Genomic DNA, 26,965 nt, shown 5'->3' with positions numbered 1-26,965 from the left:
ATGCATGTCTTGTCTAGGCTATCATTTTTCTTTTTCTACTTGTTCTTGTTGTTCAGTAACATTCAGACTGAAAACAGCATGAAAACAGTGTAAGCCAATAAAAGAAGTGTGTAGGTGTGGGCATGTTGTTCATAGTGCAGGTGAGACAATGAAATATAATCCTGCAAGTCTGGTTGGAATAACAGATTACTGCCATTTCTTATACTCACAGACTGGATTTTACAACTCTCAAAAGTTATCACACTGTGACTATGTTTACTAGTGCTCCAGACCACGGATGTATGAAAAAGCCTTAAGAGAAGCTGATGCCTTGAGAGCTCAGCTTTTGGAGGAATAAACAGGAAAAGTGAATTTCTTTTTGGAAAGAGGAAAAAAACACCTCTCTCTGTTGTTGTCACACCCTGCTCTATTGTAAAAGAAGGTGTATGGAAACTGAAAAAGAAGACTGAAAGGCTTTTCTTCACAAGTATAAGTGAAACATGCTCTCTCCACTCCAAAAGCATGTGGTGTATTATAGCATCTTACTGTACAACATAAAGATTCCAACCACAGTAAGGCTGCTCCTACCGATTGTTCCATCATTTACAGATCTAAACTTATTTCCTTTAAAAAAAAGGGTTAAAAAAGATGAATCTGTTGGTCTATAAAATCTCTTTTCCAATGTTTTGTTTCTACTGTTGAACAGTCCAAAACCCAGTGATACTCAATTTACCGCAATATATGGCTCAGTGATAAATAAGGCTTGTCAAGATGAGCAATTCAAAAATAGACATAAAAAAGGTTTTAAAAGCAGCATCAGGTTTGTTAAATGTACATTATGTATTTTTTGTTGGTTTATGTCATTTGAAAAGTAAGTCTAAATGCTCCTGAAAATGTCAAATGGTGTAACCACAAAATAATGATAAATATTTAATATTTTATCCACCTACAATGTATTTAAATGTACTCATACAAATAACTACTTCATTTTAAAACATCCAATGAAAAGAAAAAAATGTGGAGTATTTCTAGATTTAAATTTTAAAGCATTTTGTCAACATTGAGCAGGACATATCTTACAGCCATTTTTTTCTAAATAAATATCAAATTTATTAAATTAGTTAAAAAATATATTGTTGTGTTGCTAAAAGTGGATTATATTGTATTCCACATTTTACTTCACATTTATTTTCCTGTATATGATCTGATTTTTATGAAAAAATATTGGTTACACCAATTGACACTGGGTTGCATCACATCATTGACCCATTTATCAGTGAAGAAGCTGGAGCCAGATTGTGTTTGACATGAGTTGCCAGTTCATTTTCTAATTGATGAATCAACTTTATCAATGATCATTTCATCTATAATGTCTACATTGAAGTCAGTGATTGTACATCTCACCCTCCTCTACCCCCATCCTCACTTTCCTATTCTAAACTGATCTGACCCATCAAACTCACTTTGCTGGAGCTGCACAGTAAACAGTTTAGCAAGCTTCACAGTGATCAGATTACGCGCCCCTCCCCTCCCCCCGCCCCATCTCGCTGTGTCCAAGGGAGAGCATTGAGGAGAGTTTAAGGGAGGGAAAGCTCTCCTATCTGAACGGTGTTAGGGCAGTACCAGAGGATGGGGGGATGGGGGGGGGTTCTTCCTGCTGATAAAGCCTGAGCTACAGGACTGTTTAGGAGGTTCCTGGGGTACTATTCACCTTGGAGCTACCGCAGAGCAGTTTCGCCGGGATCTTAAGAAAACGTTAGGCAGGCCAGAACCTCTTTGAATTCACCTCCCCGGCAAAGAGAGGACTCCTTGAATGGCTCAGGAGGAGATAAATGCTGAGCGAATGTGAAATGAGGCGACAGCAATGGAAGGCAGCAGAGACCCTTCCATATGCATGACTTGGCCCCTTTTCACCAAGCGCTTCCCTTTCACTCTTCCTATTCTTGTCTGTGTTTAAGGCTTGTGATAAAGCTGCCCTGGCTCAGCTACCTTTTCCTCCACTTTTGCCACAATAAGCCCAAGTGCCCAATTGACTGTGGCTTTAGATCACACTCCTGGCCATATCCCTCCCCTGTAATCAACCTAGCTTCTGATCTGGGCACAAAGGCCTTTCAAGACTCAAAGATAGGAGGTATCCTTGGAGACGGCGAAGAAAAGGAGAGAGGATGTATTTAAAAAATAGAAAAGACAAAATGTTCAGTTTTATTAAGGATTTAAATGGAGACAAAGCAAAGAGTCAGAATAAAATGTTTACTCTTAATCAGTTCCTCTAATTTAGCCTTGTCTAAATGTATCACTTTTTGTATTTTATAGTCTGTCTGGCTAGAAAAAAAAAGCTCACCTGATAGAGTGTGTACCACAAATTACCCCCCCCCCCCCTCCTCTTTCCCCCCTGTTCTTCCTGTCTCTCTCAACTATTGTTATCAAATGAAGCAGCAATGCCAATGTAAAAAAAAGAAGCCATTACTTTAGTGCTGACTAAACTGGCTGTAGTATAATATAATATAATATAATAAAGCCTCTCTGTCTGTCAGTATTATCTAGGATTGCACCTCCCGTGTCCCCCATTTGTACAGCCAAAATAAATAGTAGGAATCTTTAAATAACAACAACAAAAAAAAACAAAAACTAAAGGGAAATAATGTAATATGAGGTACGGTGCTGCACAACTAAAGAGTACTTCTCAATTAGAAGCTTTTTCACGGATGAGGAAGCTTTTGGTAGCAAAGGAAATGAATGACATTCATAATGTACAACCAATTTGGAATAAATTAACCATGTTTATTCATGACAGATAATTACCAGTACTACTGAAATAACAAACCATTACCTAGAAAGGCCTTAAAACAAAGTGAGACCCATCCACCGTAGAGACATGAAGAGGTCTCAGTGTGATTATGACCTCAGCTCTGACAGAAAACAGCTCTGCTCCAGCTTCTCTGACACAGTCTCAGGGCAAAATACGGAGATTGAAAGAGGAAAGAGAGAGGCTCAGTGAGACCCTGTAATGTTAACAGACAGATCTATACTCAGAGGGTAGGCCAGGTCAGCCAATAAACACCCAGGTAACCATCACAGAGTAGATCATCTCTGCTGTGACTGACTGCCGCCCATCAGGAGCGAGCATGGCCCATCTTCTCCAATTCTCCTTGCCTTTAATGAGTCATTTTGCTCCAAATGAAATCACTGCCTCCTCTTTCACACACACACACATATATATATATCCTGATTTCCAACGTGAGGAAATATTCCTCGATGATCCGTGATGGAGACAAAATGACCTCTTCATTTTATTAACGGGCAACTGTGAGGAATACAACGCCTCGGGTCTCGCTTAAGCTTCCCCTCCAAGCAATTTCACCCCATCCTATGCACATACACACACACACTGTCTGTATGTCATCCCAACGGCTCATTTTCTTTATACATTTTATCCAAAATATAATAACTTTAGAAAATCTGTTAATTGAATTTTAATTAGATTTAAACATATAAATGCAATTTTTATGTGTCAAACATGTTGGGAATTCTCTCTTTGTTAAGTCGTTGGCAGTTTCCCTTGAGGTACAAGTAATTGATGATGGTGTGTATGGTATGTGCAGTATAGCTTATACATACTGTATGCTGCAGGCTGATTGGGTCTCAGAAGACCTAATTTCACATATTCCCATGCTAATAGAAGGTTTCCACATATACGTAGTGAAAAACATACATTTCCTTTCACTTTGTAAAAAGAAAGATATCTGTCATGCACAGACAAAATCATATGCATTTTCTCTCTGCAGTCTTTCATTATGCAAAGATCTCTGTAGAAGGAGAGGAAGCATGCAGTACTTTAGGTGAGGGTTTGCACAGGCGTCAGACCAGTGAAGGCCATTGAGGATTCATTTGTTACAAAAGGAGCTTTTACAGAAGACTCATCACTATGAAGTGCAGAAGTAACAGCGCAAAGATGAGTGTAGAGTGAGAAAGATACTGCACTTTTATCAAATTGTATTTGATCAATATTCCCATTGCAAGAATTTAACCAAACTCAGTATTTCACATGCTGTACAAGCCTGTACAAGCCTGCAGAGGTAGAAGCATATTCTTCCTCATTTGTTTTGAGACTAAATCAGTGATAGTCATTCATCACCACTTGCATATGCTCCAGGCAAAGTATCACACTTGCTTTTCTGTTGTGTGCGTGTTTTTTTTTGGGGGGGGGGGGTTTGTATGTACTTTGTTTCAAAACATTTAGCTGCAGCCACATTTGTATTGTAAATGATAGTAAATTATTCAAGGTGTGCACCAACAGACATCAATCAAACAGCATTATTATACTGAATATTGCAGCCAATAGAGTTAAAAATGGGGAGTGTTATTTTTGAGCCTCCAGAAGTTAATGTGCCGTTTATTTTCACTGTCACTGTCATTCATAGATGCAGTAAGAATACTTCCAAGGCTCAAAATGGACATTAAAATCTCCTCTCTGAAATCATAAGTGCAAAAGAAATGAGCAACTGGGTTGGAAAATACAAGTTTTTTTTTATGAAAGGTCAAAATGTACCAGAGAAGTAAACTCTCAACATGTTCTCTGTTATCCGAAACTAAGCTGAAACAATTAAAGCTTAACCTGTAGGATTATTATCTAGAAGAATCCAGCCCAGTCTTCCAATGCCTCTTCCTACAGTGATTACATTTCATAAAGTGCTGCTCTTTTTTCTAGAAAAGGTTTAACTGAACTTTTTTTTGTCATTTAGATATTTCTGTGATGCTCTGTCACTGTCACTATTGAAGGACAACACCAAACTCAAAACTCAAGCCAATATACTGTCTGTGCTAGTATATTTTAGTGAACCCTGACTTACTGTTTAGGGTCAAGTTTGACCCGTTTTTACATGTGAGAGCTGTGAGAGCTGTGAAAACACTTTTTTTTCTTCGAGCCTGAAATTTGATGTCTTCCTCTAATGTGACCCAGAACATACAAAAAAATGTTTGACCCATATTTATCAAAAAATTCAAAAAAGTTCATTCTTCACATTGAATATAATCTGAAATAGTTTATAGTAGTTTCTTCAGTTTTACATAACACTGGACTATAATATAGTTTTTTAGTTTTTTCCTTAAAAACTTTAAAAAAGTGAACTCTCCCTGCTCTCTTAAGGATGTATCATGTTTATTTGTGACTAATGAGGTCTTTATGAATGACATGTGGTTCAGAAGTTTAGTAGAAAGACTAATTAGGAGGAAATTCTGTAACGGGTCAGAATATGAACAGTATGTGAGGGTTTAAATAATAATTCCACTTTGTCAGTGTAAAAGCAGTACAGGCTTAAAACCCAGTGTAGTAGGCCTACATTTACTCTATTATTGTACGGAGGTGCGAGTATGGTGCGGCTGAGTTGTGTGCCTGTCACACCGCATCGCTCAAAGACATTCATGCACATCAAAGCTCTTCATGGCAGGCTTTGTTTGAAAGATCACACCATTTTCTTTGCTACGACACGATATGTGTTTGATTATGAATCCCCTCCATCTGCCAAACAGGTTATTGCTGTGTCGCTGGTGTGATCCTCCATTCAAATAATGTGATGCTCGGCACCTCGCAGCTAATGTTCTCATTACAGCTCAGACATGCTGGAAAGAAAAGTGGGAGTGTGTTAAAGTGTGTGTGTTTATGAGTGAATGAAGTCATGTGTGCATATGCTTGTTGGCATAGGATAGTTATTCTTTTGCCATGTAGATCCCTCTATGCCCCTTTTAGCAATATAGTGTTAGCATGTGTGTGTGTGTGTGTGTGTGTGTGTGTGTGTGTGTGTGTGTGTGTGTGTGTGTGTGTGTGTGTGTGTGTGTGTGTGCTTGAGTTGTTGAGTAGATAGGATGAAAATACTTTGCTGGTTAGAGAACACCATTAGTTGAGAGTCAGCAGTTGTGCCGGATGGAGACTGAGAGGAAATGGTCCTTCTCATGAAAAGCCTCCTGTGGTGTATTCTCAAGGCTCCGAGAGAGAGATGGAGAGAGAGAGAGACCAGAGAGTAAGGAAGAAGAGAGAAGGATGATATATAGAACCATTAGATTCCTAACCCCTAAAACACTTAGTTCAGCTGCATGTGTGCCATTACTGCCATTACACTATATGCTCCAGGCTCCATGGTGACGGAGAGGACAAAGGCAGACTAGTGAGATAGAGGGAGTGGAGTGGGATGACCCATGTGATACAGAAGTTACTTGATGTCATGCATTACTGATAGGTGATGTAATGTGATGTTATAGATAAAAAAGGGCCTGCTCTTGCACACACACACACACACACACACACTGTCTTTGTGTGAGGAATCTCTTCCAGCTTCTGCTCCAGCGCTAATAAAGGAAGTGAAGTGATCTCTTTAGCCACAGATTAAGATTGAAATGGAGGTAATGTCATTACATATGGTATCTTTATAGGATCGCTGACTTCATAGGGTGCAGCCACGACTGCAGATAGGATTTGGAGTAGCACTCGAGCTTAAATTACACTCACAGGCCCACTTCATTAGGTCCACCTGTGCAATCTAATGCAATCCAATACAACAACTCTGCCATAAATCCTACATTTATGAAGCTGGTGGTGGTGGTGCACTGGAGTGTATAATAATGAGAAGTGCTGCTAATATGTTGCCCTTGTTATCTATGTTCATATTCAATATAATGCACCACCCAGTAGAAGCTCAATAATAAACATAAAGTAGATTTATCACCTTTCTGACAGTGTCAACAAAAACTGAGACTTACAAGCTTTGTAAATGCATGCTTTATAGCAGAGCTGTTGTACTGCATTGCATTAGGCTGCACAGGTGTTGCTGATGTGAAGTGGACAGTGAGTGTGTGTATATTCATAGTTTATTATGTATGAGTCACTAGCAGTCTGATATAATGTGGTCTATACAGTAGTAATAGTTTGATCTACCATGCATACATGCTGTGCAGCAGGTGTGTTGAGTGGTTTAGCATCAATACCGCATACTTTCTGAGACATGTATTAGTATAATTACTGTACACAAAGAGAAACCACTGCTGGGAAAACCTCTTAATAAACTAAATACCAGTTATGTTAGCTATGGTTTCAGGTTTTTATTTTTCTCACTAAGCCATTCCGATGAATTTGACAATGGTACTTTTAATGAGGCTAAATGGAGCGTGTTAAAGGAAAAGCTTTCCTTTCTCTATGCTTTTTTTGTTTTTTATACTGGCCATTATGTTTATTGAAGTTGTGTTGTATGAACTCCTTATTTGCCTTATTTGACTGGACAACACTGGATTTACTAATAGAACTTTTAAAGGGCTGTGACTGACTAGAAACATTTCATTGGAGACATTTAAAATCCAAATAATACATGAATCAGTCCAGCTTGTAAACTTAAATTGACTTTTGTGCTCTTGGAGTTCCCTTGGCAACCAGGAGTATTTATAACACATATTTTATCCCAAGTGCAATTCATATTTTAAACACTTCCAAATGATCCATACACAATACGCACACAGGAACTAATATTCTCTTATATGTTTATACCTTACATATTTTATGTACTGTATGTCTGTTATTGGTCAGCCAAAGACAATATCCACCATGGTAGACAATTAAGTTTTTTATTCTGTTCTATTCTATTCTTCCAAATTTGAAATTGGGAAGAAAAAAAACAAAAACAACTTCTTACTTGGATTTCAATGTAAGACTCAACTGTTCTTAATTATTTTTGTCATATGAAAACATCCTAATTACTGAAATATGTTTAAAAGTTTGCCAGTAATATTCTAACATGAATTGATGTCCCTGAGACAAATGCATGTATTCAGTGGCTTGCATATTTACCATCCATGGTCCATGGTGAGACCTACCTTCAAGGCCGTGGATTGTCTCATTGTTTCAGTGGAAGACGAGCAGCATTATAATAAATGAAGAGAAAGAGATGGCTGACTAAACAGGACAGCCCCACTTTGGATTAATGGCTGCTTGTTAGCTGAATGGATATTGTGCATAGTTTAACTGTACTGTGCTAAGTTGGCACGCTCCCCTAGGTAAACCGCGGGGATGACTAGCAATACTGCAGAGTAGGGAGAAGCTGAATGCATTAATATGTGATGTGGGCCAATGGAGGAGTCTGCAGTGAAGGAGCAGATGAGGTGAAGGAGGTAGAGAGGAAGTGAAGGAGAGGGCTTGAGTGAAATGGGTTTCAAGTTGAAGGGAAGTAAGACATTGTTATAAAATAAATATAAGACAGATTGAAGTGGGTGACAGAAATATAGACAGAAGGAGTTTAAACCAAATGTAGTGAAAAGCTGTTCTCACTAATCATAAAGCTATAGTCATTTCTGCTGTATGGATGTTTGAGGTTGAGTGATTACATTGCCACTGAGCTAAAACCTACAATATATTGACATTTTACAATAAATTTAATATACTATCCAATTCATCACTTGCTTTATAGCCATTGAAGAAGAAATCACTTCCTCATTGTAATCCAGGGTAATTACCAAACACCAGCGACAAAGTTCTTCTAATTGCTTCTTATAGTTATTATGGATATTACTATGAACACCGTCGTCACTGAGGATAATAAGCTGTTGTATCTTTCCATCCACACAGCTGGAAGTATCAATCTCAGACTTCGAAGGGAACACTGTGGAGGGACCGGCCTTACTATTGATCACTGTCATCGACCAGAACGACAACCGACCCATCTTTAAAGAGACGCGTTACACAGGAGAAGTGCTGGAGGGATCCCCTACAGGTAGGTCACACTGTTGTATTTGAGGGACTCTGCAGTGGAGAGAACAGGGCTCTTCTTACGTTGAGCATGATAGCGATATATCACACTCACGCAATGATCTAGCTACATTATAGATGACCCCCCCCCCACCCCCCCCCAGCTTCCCATTTATCTGAGCCTAGGTGTGAATGTGTTTATAATGTTTCTGTTGGCGTCCTGAGCTGTATGTGTGTGTGTGTGTGTGTGTGTGTGTGAGAGAGTCGAAAGGGTGTTGCATATGCTTAAATAATGAAACAAAAAAGAGAAACATCTTTCATGAGAGAGCTCAACTTGTTTGTGTAATTGTCCTGAAGCACAGACTTGTAGATGGACTCATGGATCTTATGGTGAACACTATATTTTAAAGGAGAACTCCCATTGATTTTAAACATCAAAGTCTGTTTACAGGTTTTGAGGAGTACTACTTCATATGTTTGGGGGGGTGGGGGGAGGGGTGTAAATGGGTCTGTGGCTGTGGAAGAAGGTGCGTGAAATCTGCGGGGCTGGAGTTAGAAAGAAGTGAGGTTATCACTCCTCACCTCTGCTTGAGGCTAGCGGTTCATGGCTTCAGTAGCTGCTATGGACATACAGTAACCAGTGTTGGGAGGAAATAGTTACATGTAACACAGTTATGTCATTTAATTACAAAATAAATATAGGATTATATGATATGATATATATATATATATATATATAAATAAATCATGACGTGGGCTTATTTGGAGCACACATGGGTTTAAATGGAGTCACACTACCAATTTAGCTCATTCCAAAATCTACATGAACTAATCTAATCTTGCTTTATAAGAAATGATCTCTCTTATAAATCATGTCAGTATCCATGAAAAACAGCTGATCTTAGATCTGGGTGGGTTTAATGGGAACATTTACCCTAACAGCTGATCTTAGATCTGGGTGGGTTTAATGGGAACATTTACCCTAACAGCTGATCTTAGATCTGGGTGGGTTTAATGGGAACATTTACCCTAACAGCTGGAAACATTGGTTAGAAAATTAGAAAAGTCATCAAATGTAATAAGTTCCATTACTTTGATGAAGTCATTGAAATAGTTACATTACTTATTACTTATTAAATAAGGTAACTAGTAATCTGTAACCTATTACATTTCTAATGTAACCTTCCTATACCTGACAGTAACACCCCCACCCCACATCTCCACCTCACTGTTAGTGCTTGAGTTGCATTGTGGTTAAAGACCGTGTAAAGTGAATTCAGACATGTTCTTCTAAACACATTAAATAGGTCATAAATGTATTTCTAAAAAAGGTGTAAAAAGCATTTCAACCATTTAGATTTGAATTGTGGAGCTAGGCTTCACAAACTGTGTTTCAACATTTCTGTGTTCAGGATTTAGTGATTAGCATAAACCCGCCCCTGCTGCTGTAGAGGTATAAATACATTCAGCGCACACTACTATTACTACTACAGTCTACAGTTAGCCAGTTAGCCGCTGAGTTAGCCTCCGATTTAGCCACCGAGCTAGCCGCTGAGCTAGCAGCAGAAAGCTCTCAGATGTAGCGTCCATGTTTCTGATAGAGGTGGTGACTTTGATTGACAGGTGACACATCATAGGGGGCGGGGTTTCAGCGGAAAGAGGCTGCGTTTTACACAACTTTGAAGCCTAATTTCATATATTTTTAGCGATTTTTTTTTTTTTTTTTAATCATTCAAATTTGGCAGGGTGGTTAGTTTTGACAAGGAATAAGAATCTATGGGAAGAATATCTCCAGTAATTCTTTTAACTGTCTAATGAGTGTTGTGAATGTTATCGGAGTGCAATGCTAAACAGGTGGACCTTCCTCTTTTAAGGCCACACTATTATTGCCTTTAGCTTTACTCTAATGACAAATGTATACTGACAAGTAGCTTCCCCCTCAAAGAGCCATCCAAAAATGTAAGGCTTTATATTAGATTTAACTCAGTCAGTCATTACTTCTTAAGACTCAATCACCACAATTACATGTGATTCTGATGACAACAATCTTCCTTAAAAATGTGATTTTAAATTCTCTTTGAAAAATAACATTAGGTCTGTGTGAGTTAGAGCAAATGGGTGTAGAGTTTAAACAAGGTGTGATGTCAAAATAGATAGTGTAGTAGAAAGAAAAGCACCCATCCATCCTGAAAGAGTCTTAAATCCCTGAAAACTACACAAACGCTGCAACAATGTTTTACTGGGATTGTCCTACACACTAAACCTAACAACACCAGGATAACTTGGAAGATGCTACACTCGCACACCATTATTACATACAGTGGATGCATATACCTTTTATATAGCATTTTATGACATCATGTAGCGTATATATCATCCCCTCTGCTGCAACAACACCTTCACTGATATAGTACATGGAAAGAAAGGAGAGAAATGTAGTTTACCAAGCTGTTGACACCCCATTAATATTCAGCTGTAAGTAAAACCAGTATAATCTGATTATGTTAATGAGCTGTGTTTCACTGTATTCTACACACACATAGACTAGATATCTTGTATATGAGATGAGATTAGAGTAAGTACAGATTTGAACAAACGTGGTGGTTTTATTGCATTCAGCGAGCCATCCTTCAACTGTGTGTGATATCACAACTGTTACTGTAGTCTAATCCTGAAACTTACAACAAAAACATACTTTGTAGTGATATTGTCACTAAAGATTGTTTGTTGTTAGTGTAATATGAATACTTCTAAATCATACAGTAGCTCTGTATTAGTAGGAGTTGACTCATCTTATCCTGTTGACTTACTGTGTTGTTCTGTCTGTGTCTGAAAACATATCATTTCAGTTGACATTTGAGGACATTAGAAAGCTAGCTCTACAGCTGTAGTGGCTTTTGATAACTGATGAACAATATAAAGGTTAGACTGGGGATGGTTGCAACACCTTTTTTGCATTTCTCTCAGTTACTCAGAGATTATTAGGAGTAGACCTCAAGTGATGGTCCAGAACATCATAATGTCTGGGTTATTTTTCAGTAGCTTGAAATATAGTTTTTTTTTTATTCTAGTAGCTAGATTGTAGACTGTCAAATAAATACAGTACAATTCATTTATTAATATTTACACTCAGCTTGTGGGATTCTAATAAATAATACAATAAATAAAATAAGAAGAATAAGATAATACATTTTCTTTTCTTGTATCAAATAAAGATGACATTTTAAAATAAAGTTCATTTTGAACAAGCCATGTGAAATATCTAGCTCTTATCTGCCTCCTCTCTGTCTCTCCTCTTTTCTCCGTGTGTATCTCACCGTCAGTCGAGTCTCTCCGCATGTCAGAATGCATGGATTTGATTAGCTGATTAGCATCACGTGACACGATTGGCTATGCACAGTGATCTGTGAGTTTCAGAGGGCCACTCCACTTTTACCGTAATAGCTGGAGAAGCTGCGCCCGTTAAAATAGAAACACTCGGACAAAATTTAAGCTAACAATCCTCAATATTTAATCAGTTACGGGTCTTGGTCTGGATCCAGACCATGGTCCGCCTGTTAGTGACCTCTGGATTAGGCCAACCAAATTATTGAACTAACATCCGTCTACTAATTACCCATTCATTTTTAAAAATGATTACATATGACATATTGTTCACTATATTTACTTGAATGAACTGCCCCCAACCCTGGGAACAGTTGCAACATGTTAAAATAGATTACATTTTACTAATTGCCTTGCTTTTTGTCTCAATGAGCATAGAACATGTTTATTGTATTTATAAATAATTGGGAAACTGTTATTAAGCCTCTTCCTCACTCTTGCCATACTGAAAAACAAACAGAATACAATGTCTACTCTTCTAGATGATTTATTCAGTAATGCCTTACTATTTTCTAATGGACCATTATAATAATAAGATTACATTAATAGGAAATAATAGAATTATCATGTTATTACATTATTAACTCCAGTGATTGTGTACATCACATTGACTTGCATGTATAAATGCATATGCTATGACATTATTATGATTTGATTTATTTATTTGTTTTGTGAAAACAGAAGCGCTCCCAGTTTTTCTGGGGGTGAACTCACCCCTCTTCCTGGTGCGGTGGGGGTCAAACTGAGCATGTGCAGTATAAGTAGCATCACTCATGTTTCTGATTAGTGGAATAAGACTTGTTGCAACAGGGAACAGTGTTCCCCTAGCTGACAGATTTCTGCTCTATTGACTTAGTAATAAGAATCTCTGCTTAATTGTCCTTCTCACCCCATCTCCATCCTAACATCTCATGGTCAAGTGTTGCCATGAAATGACATCACTCAGAATGAATCATTTCCATTTCATTAGTGTGTCTGGCAGAGCGTTTGAGAATCCTCTTCACATCTAGCTTCCTCTGTAAATCTTCACATTTTTCTCAGATGTCTTTGTCACCATGTCACACAACCTTTTTGTGTTTTTTGGTTCTCTCAGCTGTTGTCACTGCTATGATTATTTATTTATTTTTAATTTATTTTTGGAAAGGTGACAACTGTGCCCTCATTCAGATGCAATATAAATACATGCTGTTTAAATATACAGTAATTTTCTTTACACATTAGAAATTAATGTTTAATTCTATGCATGTACATCTGTGGTGTGAATGTCTGTAAACAACCATACAATGGTTATATGTGAGAATTATGAGAGACATCCTAGACAAGCTTCCAGGTTCTGTTTGGCTCTTATTGTTGAACAGTTTGCTATAATGAGCAATAGATCAGGATTTACATGAGGTGATCTCACACATCCAACGCATGACAAATAGTTAGTTTTAATGGAGAGGCGATGTGGTGGACCTGCTCTGGACATTTAAGAAGAAAAGAAGAAGTGATTTGCATGTATTACTGGCTGTTCCTACCACATGTAATGAAATGTATTCTTCTATATTCTATCATTCTCACACCGCATGCCGCTGGCAAAATTAGCAAAAATCAGTTGCTTCATCCTGTGGGCTCCTGCTGGTCACCTTGAACTGTGCTCCACTGATCCACTGCTCCTCAGGTCTACCTGTCTGCTGTCTAAAGATTGTAGAGATTGTTTGAAGGAATGCATTATTGGATGTAGTCCGCCTGTCACGTGGTCAGAGGTAGAAAACACAAAAATGAAAGGCTAACATAGAAACCTGTGCATGGCTCTCACTGTGTTTGTTGTTACATCATTAGCACCAAAAGCAAACTGACTAAAACCTTAATCGCCAACAGAGCTACACAGATAGGCGCTAACAAACAGTCAACAAAGGAGCACAGACGCACACACACACACACACACACACACACACACACACACACACACACACACACACAAACAGAGCTTCCCATGGAGACATTTTCAGCAGTTGTCAACTTCATGCTGAACTTATGTTATGAATTGCTAATACAGACATTGCTTATGCAATGGTATATATTAAATAATCAACAGTATGTCATTACTGGATGTACACAACATGAAAAGAGGCTGACACACTTGCACAGATGAAGCTTCTTAGAATAATGCAAGCTAATTAAAAGTGGATTTGATGTTGGGATCCAGCAGTACCAGGTTTGAAATGATGACATCTAATTGTCAGACATCTCTGATGATGTTATACAATTGTCTATTGTATCCTTGATTACATGCATGGTTTTTTTCTTTGGATTCTTGACCCAATGCAGAGCTTGTTTCAGTGCATTTGCTATAACTGTCTAAATGTTGGCTTGCCTTTACACAGAATCTGTGTGTGAGGTTAACAAGTCAGTGTGTGTATTCATGTGTATCTGCCTGTGTGTTTAGCAGGACCAGTGACAGAGTCAGATATATGGTAAAAGCTCTTATTAGTTTTGCCCAGTCAGGGCCAGACCTCACAAATCAACTGAATCATCATAGTACTTTTTAGCCCTGACTCTGTTTAGGAGACAAGTTAACTTTGACTTCTGCAAGCTCAGCACCAATACACTTTAAAAAAAGAGCTCATTTTATATTAGTGGGTTAGATCTGATACCACCACCACCAGAACCCTTCTTCTAACTAGACTTGATAGAATTAAATATGGTTTTATATGCAATTATATGATACACTTTTCCTTTTTTACAATATATATCTCACAGTAAATACATTTATAACTGTGGGCTTCCTGTAAAATGCTATATCCTGAGTGGATTATAGCCTGCTGGAATAAACCAAAGTGAGCAAAATAAGATGAACTGGAGTTTGATTTTCTTTTCAGTTAGGGTGTGATCTGACAGCTCCTCAGTACTTGACTTGCTATGGATGCCAGGTCCAATTGAGCTCTGAGATAAGATGAAGGATTCAGCTCTGTAGACTGTGGTTCTTGCATATGCCCACAAATCTGTGTACTAAATAGGCTGCTTAGCCAACATGTCAGTTGAGCCACAATATTTTGTCTAATAATAAATCAATCATTCAAATTGTTTTTGAACACTGCATGTTTTCCCTGCGGGATTCCAGCTTAGTTGTAGTATATTTTAAAATGATGTTTTGTTTGAATAACACTTGAAATACCTTAAATAATTGATAGACTGATAAACTGAGTGGCTAGTGTTTGGGGTCTGGGGCTGTAAAGTTAAGAGGAATTGTCAGTGGTCTTTAACTTTATCTGTGAGCTCTGATTCTAACTTTCACTGTAGCTGAAAACAGATTATAGTTATTGTGATTAACTTATATTAATGTTCAAGTATGTCAGATGATTGCGGGTCGTAATGTAACAGTTATTATCAGCACCACTACTCAGCACTTTGGGTATAAGTGCTGGTTATATTAGGTTGTTAGTTTTTTTCTTTTTGTATGAAAAAAGAAAATATGAAATATTGATGTCTTTGTTGTCGTGGGAACAGGTCTAACGCTGACATGAATACAAGTTATTTCATACTTTTTAAAAACAGCAAAACAAACAGTTGGCTGCTTCCACATTCTGCAGATATGGAACAACATTAGCATTCATTTAGAGTTATATTTCTGGCTGCTTGATTAATATACATAAGTCCAATATTCACTCTCCTTTTAGCTCCGTTTTGGTCCAACAACCCCTCAGGGACATATCAGCTTCTTTTAGCAGTTAAATGATCCACCATGTTCACCAGCTAGCTACTAATTATGTCTGTCTGCCATCTGATGCTGAGCAGGTAGAGCGCAGTAGATTTTTAGAGCTTTTCATCTGGAAACAGCTGCCTTCTAAGTCCAACACGACACTGATGAGAGTCGTCGGCTGTAAAACCAAAACAATGAGTTGAAAGATGCTATAAAGCTCCGTAGGGTTTGAAAGGAGCTGCAGAGTCAGGCGATTATGCGTGATCATGTCTGCTAGTGCCAGTGTTTAAAAAAGATAGGGCCGCCCCATTCTTAACTTGGCTCTGTTTCAAATTATACAAAGCACCCAGCACATAATAAGAAATCCCTGGAAGGCCAGCCTGCCAAAAACAGGTAGAGTCATATGAGCAGCACCTACAGGAGGGAGACTGCCTGGAAGGGTTTCACACTTGATAAAAAATGAGCACTCCCCGGGAAAAAAAAATCAAGTCCAATAAAAGCCTGAGAGGAAAAAAACGATTTCCTTGCAGCTTATGTTGCTGTGTGTGGATACCCTCGTCTAAAAAAAGGTCTGGGAGGCCAAACTGTTTTGAAGGGCTAGCAGAATTAATTGTTCATCTCTGAACGCTTGACCGGCCATGTTTCTCTCTCTCTCTCTCTCTGTGTGTGTGTGTGTGTGTGTGTGTGTGTGTGTGTGTGTGTGTGTGTGTGTGTGTGTGTGTGTGGACGTGATCTTGTTTGTGCGTTTCACTTATTGACAAAATGAACACAGATAATTGAACTTTTTTGAACTGTCTTTCGTACTGTGTGTGTGAACTGCACATCCAGGAAGAGCATGTTGTGTATGTTTTGTTTGCTTGGTCTCAGTGCTATTTTTTATTTTTGTTGTGCTGTAAAACTTTCAACCTTTTGCACCAGTGTTACTTCCTAAAAAACACATAAAATAAAATAAAAAAAGCTCTGGAACTGTGCATCTCTGCATGTGAGTGAAATGATACTACACTACATTACAGTATGTGCATATGTTTTTGTGCTGCGTTGTGTGCATGCTCCTGTTGTTTTTGAGTGTATTTTTATGTTCCTCCACAATGTGTATGTGTGTGATCTGTGGCAACCTGGTATATGTGTGTGTGTGTGTGTTAGACAGTAGTGGCTGGGCAGCAGGGGAAGCTGTAGGGGAGAATGTCACAATGCTCTGACATTTCTGTGCAAACTGATAACAAAGGCAGCCAAAAGCCTGAGTCTCCTGGCAAGCCCTCTCCTCCTTCTCTGTTTACTCCTCCACTCTTCATTTTCTTTTTCTTTTTCTCTGTTCCTCTTTATCTCTCTCATTCTCTTTTCTCCTTCATGCCTTGAATTCTCTTGAGCTTTGTGTACATAACAACCTTCCCCTCTCTATGTTCATATGCTATTCTTTCCATCTGTACCCTGTGTACCTCTTTTTTTTAAATAACTACCAGGTTTGACTTCCTTGCACTTCACTTGGGGACTTCTGGGTTTTTTTAGACAAGAGTTAGGTGACTTGAAGTGATGTCAATGTATTGTATGTATCAACAGTGATTTATTTGCTTTCTCAGGTTTCAATCATGGACAAGCAAACATCCCAACAGACTAGGTTGAGGGATTATTTTAAATGATAAGGCTGATGCTTTCTATAGTTTTCTTTTGTTAACAAATGCCATGAAAAAGATGAAGAAGACGTGATCCAACAATGTGCATCTTTCAGTTCTCTCTGACTTCCACACACACCATCTTTGGCTCTCAGCTTCACATCATTGAAACAAAACATGTACATTTTTCAAAATAGTTCACAAAAAGGAAAGTATATGTTTAAAAATAAGACCCAAAACAGCTAAAAACTTTTTGCAAATGATACACAAACTGAAGTAAATAATACATTTTAATTGTACATTTGCAGCAGCAGAATGGTGCATGTATATAATGAATATGAATTAACTGTAGTTCCCCTTTTTTTAGCAACAGCATGGCTCATTCATGTATTTTTGGACAACAATGGAGGTTTATGGCACAGAGGAATAAAGGATATCAGGCTTTGCCTGCACTGGTAATACCTGTTGGTAGGATCAGTAAATAGTTGGGTTTGGTCTTTTTAATAGGATTTGTTAACAAAAGGAAAAATGAAAGAATATTGCCAGCCTAATCCTTTAAGGTCCTAAATAGTGTTGTTGAGTATTTTGGGTCTGGTTCTTTAGTTTATTTGTGTACATTGAACTGAAGTGCATCAACGTGAACATTTCCATCAGTTAGAAGAACTCTCCACATTCTAGTGTTGAGAAGTGCTCATTGAAATTGTGAATTTTTGGGTTGCTTTTTCATACACATGCTGTATTTGCATTTTCTCCACATTAAAATCAACAACACAATCCCAGTGTCAACATTTGGTAAGTCACACATTTGCGCTGTGTAATCCATGATATGATAAGTTACATTATCCTTGCAGTTTGAGTGCCGATTGATTTGGAAAGTCTGCAGTGTGTTGTAACAGTGATGGAACAGTGAATATTGACAGAAATGAGAGTTGATGTTCACTGTGATAGATTGCATTATTCAAGCAACAATAATGAAAATAAATGCAAACTCTGGTACATAGGATTTGTAATAAAGGAGCTGAAATATACAAAATCTAGGTAATCTAGTTCCATTATTTCACTGAGGGCTGGTGAAACTCTCTAAAGAAGGGGAGAACAGGGTTGGTAGTCACACTTTTTACTTTCCTTTGAATTCCTCATAAACCACTGAATAGATTCCTTTTAATGTGTACTAGAAGCTTAAAGTGTCAGGTAGGAATAGAGTGGTGTGACTCTCCTTCAGCTGATTCTGTTCTAAAGATATGAACCATCAAATATGTCTTGTGCATCATGGGGTTGGTAGTCACACACTATGGAGTTGTTTGTCTCTGTGTTGTTTTAATGAGGAAAAGTCAAAAATGTAGACAATCTTAAACATTATTTAAAATGTTTAGTTTCATTGAAACACAACCTAACACATCTCCTGCATCAAGAGAACATAAACAGGAAAAATCATTCCTATAAGAGCATTTTTTGTCCTTATATGACCATATTGTACATTTCCACCTCTCTGACTGCTCTGAGCTTTACATCCTGAGGAGTCTGGCTCTTGTTTGTCTTCTTGACAAAGTTCCTGCTCATTCTGCTCTCTTAAAAGAAAGAAAGAACTAGATATATCAAACCATATATGTATATATGCCAACATGTGACAACCAACCCCAAAGAGAATGTGACACACTTCCCCAACTGGGATGTTTTGCTACCAACAAAGCTAACAACCACATGATTTAGTGTAGCTAAGAAAAAAACCTACCTAACTATAGCTCTCTCTTCATACTTTTTAATGCTGATGATTGTTTGATTATAAACTCATTGTGTAAAAGCCTGGGGACCAAGATATAATGAATGTGACAACCATACCTGCTCTCCCCTATTGTCTAGTTGAGGTAAGATGATGATAAATGCATAGACTGTTTCCATATGTCTCTTTATCACCATTTGTGTTTAGACTCACTTGGGAGTAATTACTGCAGCCTCAACAAAACATTATCACCACTGAACATCATGCACCTTGTCAATAGATCCACACAGAGATGGTTTGATTTAAATATTAAGGATGGAATGATATGCTGCTGGAAAATGACTGTTGCCACTGTCATGTTTTTTTAGTCATTTATGTTTATCTTTCCTCTGCCAGCACGCAGACAAGTTAAATCTAGTATCTAGGTGATATATCTCGCCTAATTGGACATGATGGGCTATAAATGAAGATATTACTCATAGCCGAGTCTGTGTTTGTGTTTCAGACTAATTTGTGCTTATATCAGAAGTAATTAAGGCTCAAGCTCCTGCTGTGAAGGGAGAGAGAGGGATGGATCTGGTCTGCTGTTCTGCTCCGCTCTCTGCTCTCACATATAAACACACACACACACACACACACACACACACACACTCAGGCAGTGGAAGCAGTTTGGGGTGGGGGGTGGGGGGTAAAGATTCATGTGGATTAGAACGTCTGTTGTGTTATCTGTCATTTTATATTAGGATATATGTATTCTAATAATCCAACAGAGCCTCTAAACAACATAGAGGTTGACTTGCCATAAGGTAAAAGGCACATATGTGATGAATTATATAAATGTTGGATCTTTAAATATTGTTATTATTACAGCTGTGAAAAGTCAAAATGTCTTATATGGACATGGTCTTTTGAGAAACTACTTGTAGCTAAAATAACCAGATGGTAATGTCTGTTTTTGACTAATCCAGTAACTTAAGAACCTTGGAAATGAAGGTAGCAGAATATCATAGTGTATCATCATATTGCTCAACCTACAGCTTATGTCACAACTCTTATACAAAACCCACACATACTGTACTGTACAGGAATATCTCTCTAGTACCTGTTGTGTTGTGTATCATTCCTCTTGTCACCACACCCTCTCTCTCTCTCCATATGCTTACTCATTTCACCCAAGGGGACCTGTTATTATGAACCCATGGTGCAGAGCACAGCTGAGGTGCACAGAGTGTGGCTACTCTGTTTGTTTTTCTCTCGCAGCTACGGAAGATGCATGTCAGCGTGACACTGCTGAAAAGAGTGTTCAGGAGAAATACATTATCCGTGGGTGTTTGAGGGGCTGACATCAATCATAGCCAATAAAATCAGCACCTGTGTGCTAATAGTTTGATATGTGGAATGGAGAGTTGGAGCAGCCTCTCCAATTTCAAAGGAAATTGACAGTCTCTCTGGGATCACAAGGTGCAAAAACAGAATTTGCACAAATTGTCCCAAATTGTCTTTTACTAGCATTAATCACAGTAAAATAGTTCTGATGACAGCTTTTAGTTTATTTTGGCAGGGAAAAAACCTTTAAATGTGATGCTGTCAGCCTGAGATCACGCAATAGTAATTACTGTAAAAACCGGTGGACAAGATTCACCTTTTAATGTGATTTGTTTTCATTTAAAAGTGGGATGCGTCATATACACCAGTAAAATACAGAGAGAGGTTGGATCTGGGTATGATTATAGGTATGTAAAAGGCTGTGCACAGTGTTAAGCATGTGCTGCACGCTCCAGCTGTTTCGGCAGCTAATGAAAATAGATAGATTATTGATGACCTGTTAATGCTGTATGCTGTACAGAAAAGTCAAACCAGACGAGTTCACTGGCGAGTGCTGATTCAGTGTGATCACAAGTATTTGAGACACTAGTTGCTGTGATGTTTCAGTTCAGACCAAACTGACCTGACTGATATCAGCACATGTTGACACAGATGAGCAGCTTTTATTGAGCTATGACAGAGACACACAGTATGAGCACAGATCTGAAGAATAAAAGATTCACTAAGTTTGGTGTTTTTCCTCTGGATGGAACAGAGGATGATGCTTTATTTGTCTCTGGAACTGACACAGAGTCTGAGGACAGTGAGCTTGGTGAGCCTTATAGTGACTAGGACACAATATTTGAGCACAGTGACAGCTCTGATGATTAGTTTTTTGGACTCAAGTAAGCACACAGCTACACACTGTATTAAATATGTAAAGGTACTGCGTTCTTTTAAAAGGTTTATTTGAAACTGATCCTAACCCAAACAGTTCAGTTAGTTAGTCATTAACCATTAACCCTACACACAGTTTCAGGTATAATATTTTTTCGTATAAACATATGTGTTTATAAATGAATAGTTACTGGTACATTTTAATAAACCAGTCTTTTATAGAAAAGTGTTTTTTCCAGCATGACACTCCCCAAAATAGTATATACAAAATGTAAGTGCAAATTAATTTAAAAATATTGATATATTAAAATATTTAGATATATAAAAAGTTAAAATGTTAAAAAAGTTTTAAAAAATGATGTTGAAAAATGAGTAACTGGACACAGTAGCACTATACTTATATAACAGATATACAGATTTAAGCAAGAACCATGTTAAGGATTGCGGCAGCTTGAGGGAATAAACATTCCTCTTTAGCCTGTGTGTGCCAGGGAGCAGCCAGCGCCTCCCTAACTACAGCATGGAAGAGAGACCCACTGCTTTCCTTAACAAATTCTCCCTGCTTTTTGACCTGCAGCATTCGTAAAGTTAGTTTGGTTCATTCGAGTCATCTTGACATAAAAAATGCAGCAGATACAACCTCCAGCGCTCCTCCTACACTTGAAGAGCAGAATTCACATTAAGAAAGAACTGATGTAGGCAAAAAAACAACAAAACTAACAAGAAACCCACAACCTCTCTGCAACCACAAAGCCATATGCCCTCATGAAAATAGGCCTGAGGACAACATATTGTGGGCAGAAATCCTTTGTTGTACGTCTAAAACCATAAATGACATGTCTGGACTTATCCTCAGCATTGAGTCACAGGACTGTTTGAACTGCAGTGATTAATACGGACTCTGCCATGTCCTACTGTCCTATTGTCCGTCCTTGTTCCCCGCCCTGCTGGGGTCCCTTGATCTCCTCTTCTGCTGCCGCATCACAACTGCCACATGCAATGGAGGGCAACAACCTGATCCTGCCAGCGTTACCAGAGGAAAAACCTCAGCAAAGTAAAAGTGGAAGAAAATCAATAGCTAATTGCTTGTGTAGGCACCATTGGTAAGTTTTGGGAACAGTCATGTAAGAAGCTGAGGTATAGAGGGGTTGGTGGAATGCCAACTATAGTCCACTCTGGGTGCAGAGGAAGCGAGGAAGAGATTGATTCAGGAGACAGATAATGGCTCAATTGATAGATTACACCAAAACTGGCAGGTAATTTGAAGCATGATGGTGCCCATTTGTCCCATTATGTTTTCTGTCTCGACCTTTCTGTCTGTCTCTCTCCCTTTTTGTTAGCAGGAGGAACAGTCTGTCCAACACTCCTACCAGGTGACCCCGCTGTCCCACAATGCCTCATTATCAGCCTGCCAGACTGAGAAAGCTAGGCAAATTAATGTCTAGGGTATCTACTACTGAGGCTGCTGTCCAATTAACTCTGGGGCATTGTTGTGTTAGTATAAATTAGATTTTTTCCCCCCTCTCTCCCTTGCACTTATGGATGTGTATGTACATTATGCCATTTGGTTCAGTGAAGTAATAAGCCCACCTGGTCAGTTTTTATTTCCCCCTAATTACTCGGCGCCTCGCGTTGAGTCTCAGAGAGTTGCAGCATCTAAGCGGGGAGAAATTATTAAGTGATACGCGGGTGACATTTTCCAAATTAAAGCTCGTACGCTGAATGACGAGTGATTGAAAGAGCTGTTGCGAAAATCTGCATTCCGCACAGTCCTTATGACCAGTGGATAGAGATGCGAGCCCCCCCCCCCCCCCCCCCCCCGTTACCCCCCCCCAATCCAGTGAAAAGCTCTTAGCCTATCCACTCATTTATATGCATCTGTTCTCCTTTCACCAGTAAGGCATCATTGATTTTCTGAGCCGTCTTAACTGAGCTATCTTCTTTTTGAATTACCATAGGGAGCGATATGCATTACACCACTGAGAGGGGAAAAAATTGCATTCTAAATGGGCTTTATTTTCAATAGTGATTTGATCTGAATATATGTGAATAGGACTTTATTTGAATACATTTATGTGCTTTGGAGTAAATTATTTTGCTCCCTCGCGGGCTTTATTTGGTTCTCAGCATCATTCCAAAACTAAAAAAGCATCTACATCAATCTCTCTCCCTCTGCCTTCTGTCACTCTTTTTCTCCCTCTCCTTCACCCTCTCTCTCTTCTCCTTGTCATGCATGAGTGTTATGTAGATGAGAATTTGCCCCCCCATGCCCCCTCCCTCAACCCCCTAATTTCACAGAGAGAGATTTGCCCTACAGCAGAATGTGGAGCCCCAAAACTATACAAGTATGAAGGTGTATAGAAGATTGGGAATTGAAGGTGTGACAATAGCTCAACTCTCAGCTTCCCTGGTGGCCGTTCCAGTACTTGAGCGCTGCTAATCTATTAAAGAGTTTCTATTCTCCTTTGCTCCGACACAAAGTCCCACATCAACTCGGGCTTGATTATCCATCCCTCTCTTCGGTTCGGCGGGGAAAACCGGCTCCTCTCGAATCAGGCCGCACTTTCAAAAAAACCCCTCAGGGTCCCACCAGACAAACCAATCTCTCCCCTATCGCTCCATTTCCACTCCTCCGTCTCTGACAAGAAAAGACAGCCATTGCCCCCTTTCAAAACCCCCATTGCACTTCTGGTTCTCCAATTTAGATTACCCCCCCCGCCTTTTTGTTTCACCAGAGTGATTCCAACCACTTTAGCTCTCCTGTACAGCAAAACCATCCTGTTAGCTGTAAAAAGTCTTTTTTTGAATAGAAAAAAGTCTACAATGACAGTACCCTGGTTGTGTTGGAGCACTTTATACCACTTTACTTTGTGTAATAAAGAGTAATGTACAGCTACTGTAGCTTTTGCACTCAAGATGATTTGATAGTTTTGCTTGCTTTACAATTTTCTCCCATAATAGTCACGTCTTAGATAGGTCCAGCAGGTTTGAACAGGTAAACAGACAGACTATTGACCAATAGAGTCCTTGTTCATAGATATTTAGTTATCAACTCACGCAGAGCAATCTATCCATGAGCAGATGCTTCAATCATAACCACAAAACAAAACCTGATCCTGCATAAGTACGGCTCCATTCTCTTACCATAAGATTTGATGTCCTCTCCTCCTCTTCATCTTTCAGCATACGCCAATTGTTGACAATTACCATACCTGGCAAACGGAGAATGAAACAACGGTTTATTTATAGCTTGTTTACTCAAAGGACATCTCAAAAGTGGAAGGAATGGGACTTTAAGTTGAGTGTTTTTTTTTATTGAATATAGAAAAGAGTCCAATTTAGCTCCTATTGACTGACGTAAATGAGCCAGCATGATACTGTTGTGTTTGAACTAGAGGAAGATGTCTCACTAACATGCTCTCAAAGAGTTTCATTCTCATTTTCTCTCTAGGCAGTATGGTACTTTAGTTCTTTCATTAAGAGACTGATGTGTGTACAGTGTTGTGACAGGAATATGATTGGAGGAGACAGTCTCTTCCTTCTAGTCAGGCTTTCGCTGTCCCTCTCCAACTTTCCCTACTTATTCCAAATTACGGCTTGCGTCCTGCGTGTATGAGTGTACACGATCACTAAGAGCCTCCTTTGACTACTCCTGTTCTCCACTTCTTCTCTCATCTCTTTTTACAGTCTGTTCTGGGGTTTTTTATAACAGTTTTTTTCATATAACAGCAAGTAGTCCAGCACTCTGTTTCTGTGCTTTTGCATCATGAAGCAACAGATCAGCTAAAGGCAAAAAACCACACTACCAACAAACTTTGATTGAGTATTGATCTTGGATTGTCAGACAAGCAGAGGTGACAAAGTTCACACATGAGAACAAGGCACCAGCCCGTTGTGCATTCTCTACTGTAATCAACTGTGCACGGCATAGAGATGTATCCATCAGTCAGGACTCACATGGTCTCATCATCGTTGAGGTGAGTTGTGATTATGTGCTCGCCATTCTTGTCAAAACACATGCGGGCAGGGGTCGCAAAAGTAATGGAATTGTCAACTCATCAATATCATACCACATGCTGTACATCACCTTAAAGCAAAGGAATTTGTGTTTCATATGACATTTTACCAGCGAGCGGTGAAGGCGTGGACAGAAATCAATAGGAATGGGCCAATGTGAAAGACAAGCTTTAGAGAGAAGCTCATATAGCAGTAACTATACCGGTTATGTAGGGATGACTGTATTGATAAGAGGTTTGAGATGTGGCCATGTGGAGTGATGGTGGGATGGATTTGGGTGTGTTTCTCTTCTTCTCTTCATTTATATTTATTTTCTCTCTGACAGCTTGAAAAATGGTTTAGCGATGAAAATAAAACATAGCACTTGATAAAAATAGAATGCTGTCAGAGTCATATTTCCCCCAAGCTTTATAAAAATTGCTTTTTTCTGCATTCATTTATCAAGAAATGCACTGGTTTGTTTTGTCCCGTGAGGAAACACTGGTGCAGTATTTATGTTCTAGACACACAACAGAGAACTTTCTAATTGCCTCCATGAGTGCTTTTATGATGTTGAGAACAAGAGAACAATTTCTGCATGTGAATAGCATCCCAAAAGACTTGGACTTAATTGGCCAAAACGGCAGCTCCAGTACACCCAACATATTTTATTTATGATTATTGACAGGTAAAAATCATGGATAATATTCTACTTGCTTTTTTTTGTATAGGCTCTCCTATCTAATAATGGATGTAATGAAAAACATTAAAATTCAAAGATGATTTCCATTTCATCCTATCTTTGATTCAGACATTTTAATTCAACATTTTTACTCCCTCAGTGCTCTTTCAACAAAGTTATCATAATAATATTATATCCGCATTTTGAGATGCAATATAATAAAATCTAATAAAGATGATCTATATTACTATTGCTGGAAACAACTGTATATATATACTATTATCTCATATCTCATAACACACACAAAATACTTGTAGCAACCATGCAATCAGAATGCTGAAACTACTGTAGATTTCCTGTAGATAGCTCTGTGTGCCTGCATGAAACACATGCTGTAACCATGGAGCTTGTCACCACATATGTACATTACAGCCATTTAAATGTACTTTATTGAAAGTGAAAATTATGGAAGTGTTGGGTTTATTGTATAACCATTAGAGCCATCAGTCTTCACTGCTACATCATAAAAAGAAATCCTCATAACTACTATCTTATTAATACTATTAATTCCACTAAAAGCCATGTCAACATATATGGGTAAGGCAAGGCAAGGCAGTTTTATTTATATAGTGCATTTCATACACAATGGTAACTCAATGTGCTTTACATAAAACAGAAAAACATGTCATTTGAGAAACATTAAAACATACAATTAACAATGATCTCTTTGTTCTGGTTAAAACTGGAGCTGCACCGTTCTGAATGAGCTGCAGCTGTTTAATGCTTTTTTGTGGGAGTCCAGTCAGAAGACCGTTACAGTAGTCGAGTCTACTGGAGATGAAAGCATGAATCAACTTCTCCTGGTCTGTTTGAGACATAAAACCCTTCACTCTGGATATGTTCTTAAGCTGATAGAAGGCTGTTTTGGTGATTGATTTGATGTGACTGCTGAAAGTCAGATCTGAGTCTATCAGCACGCCAA

At 38.5% G+C, this 26,965-nt stretch overlaps 1 protein-coding gene across 1 annotated transcript in view; it reads left to right on the top strand.

Annotated features, from left to right (window-relative positions):
- Positions 1–26,965, top strand: part of cdh13 (cadherin 13, H-cadherin (heart)) — a 263,838-nt gene that overhangs the window by 80,843 nt on the left and 156,030 nt on the right. The window contains exon 7 of the mRNA XM_053319996.1: positions 8,585–8,729. Within this exon, the coding sequence (XP_053175971.1) occupies positions 8,585–8,729 (145 nt within the window). The remainder of the gene's footprint in view (positions 1–8,584; positions 8,730–26,965) is intronic.

The sequence above is a fragment of the Scomber japonicus genome, chromosome 5 (assembly GCF_027409825.1).
Source record: "Scomber japonicus isolate fScoJap1 chromosome 5, fScoJap1.pri, whole genome shotgun sequence".
Taxonomy (NCBI): domain Eukaryota; kingdom Metazoa; phylum Chordata; class Actinopteri; order Scombriformes; family Scombridae; genus Scomber; species Scomber japonicus.
Note: the sequence above shows the minus strand (reverse complement) of the source record. Positions and strands in the feature narration are given on the sequence as shown.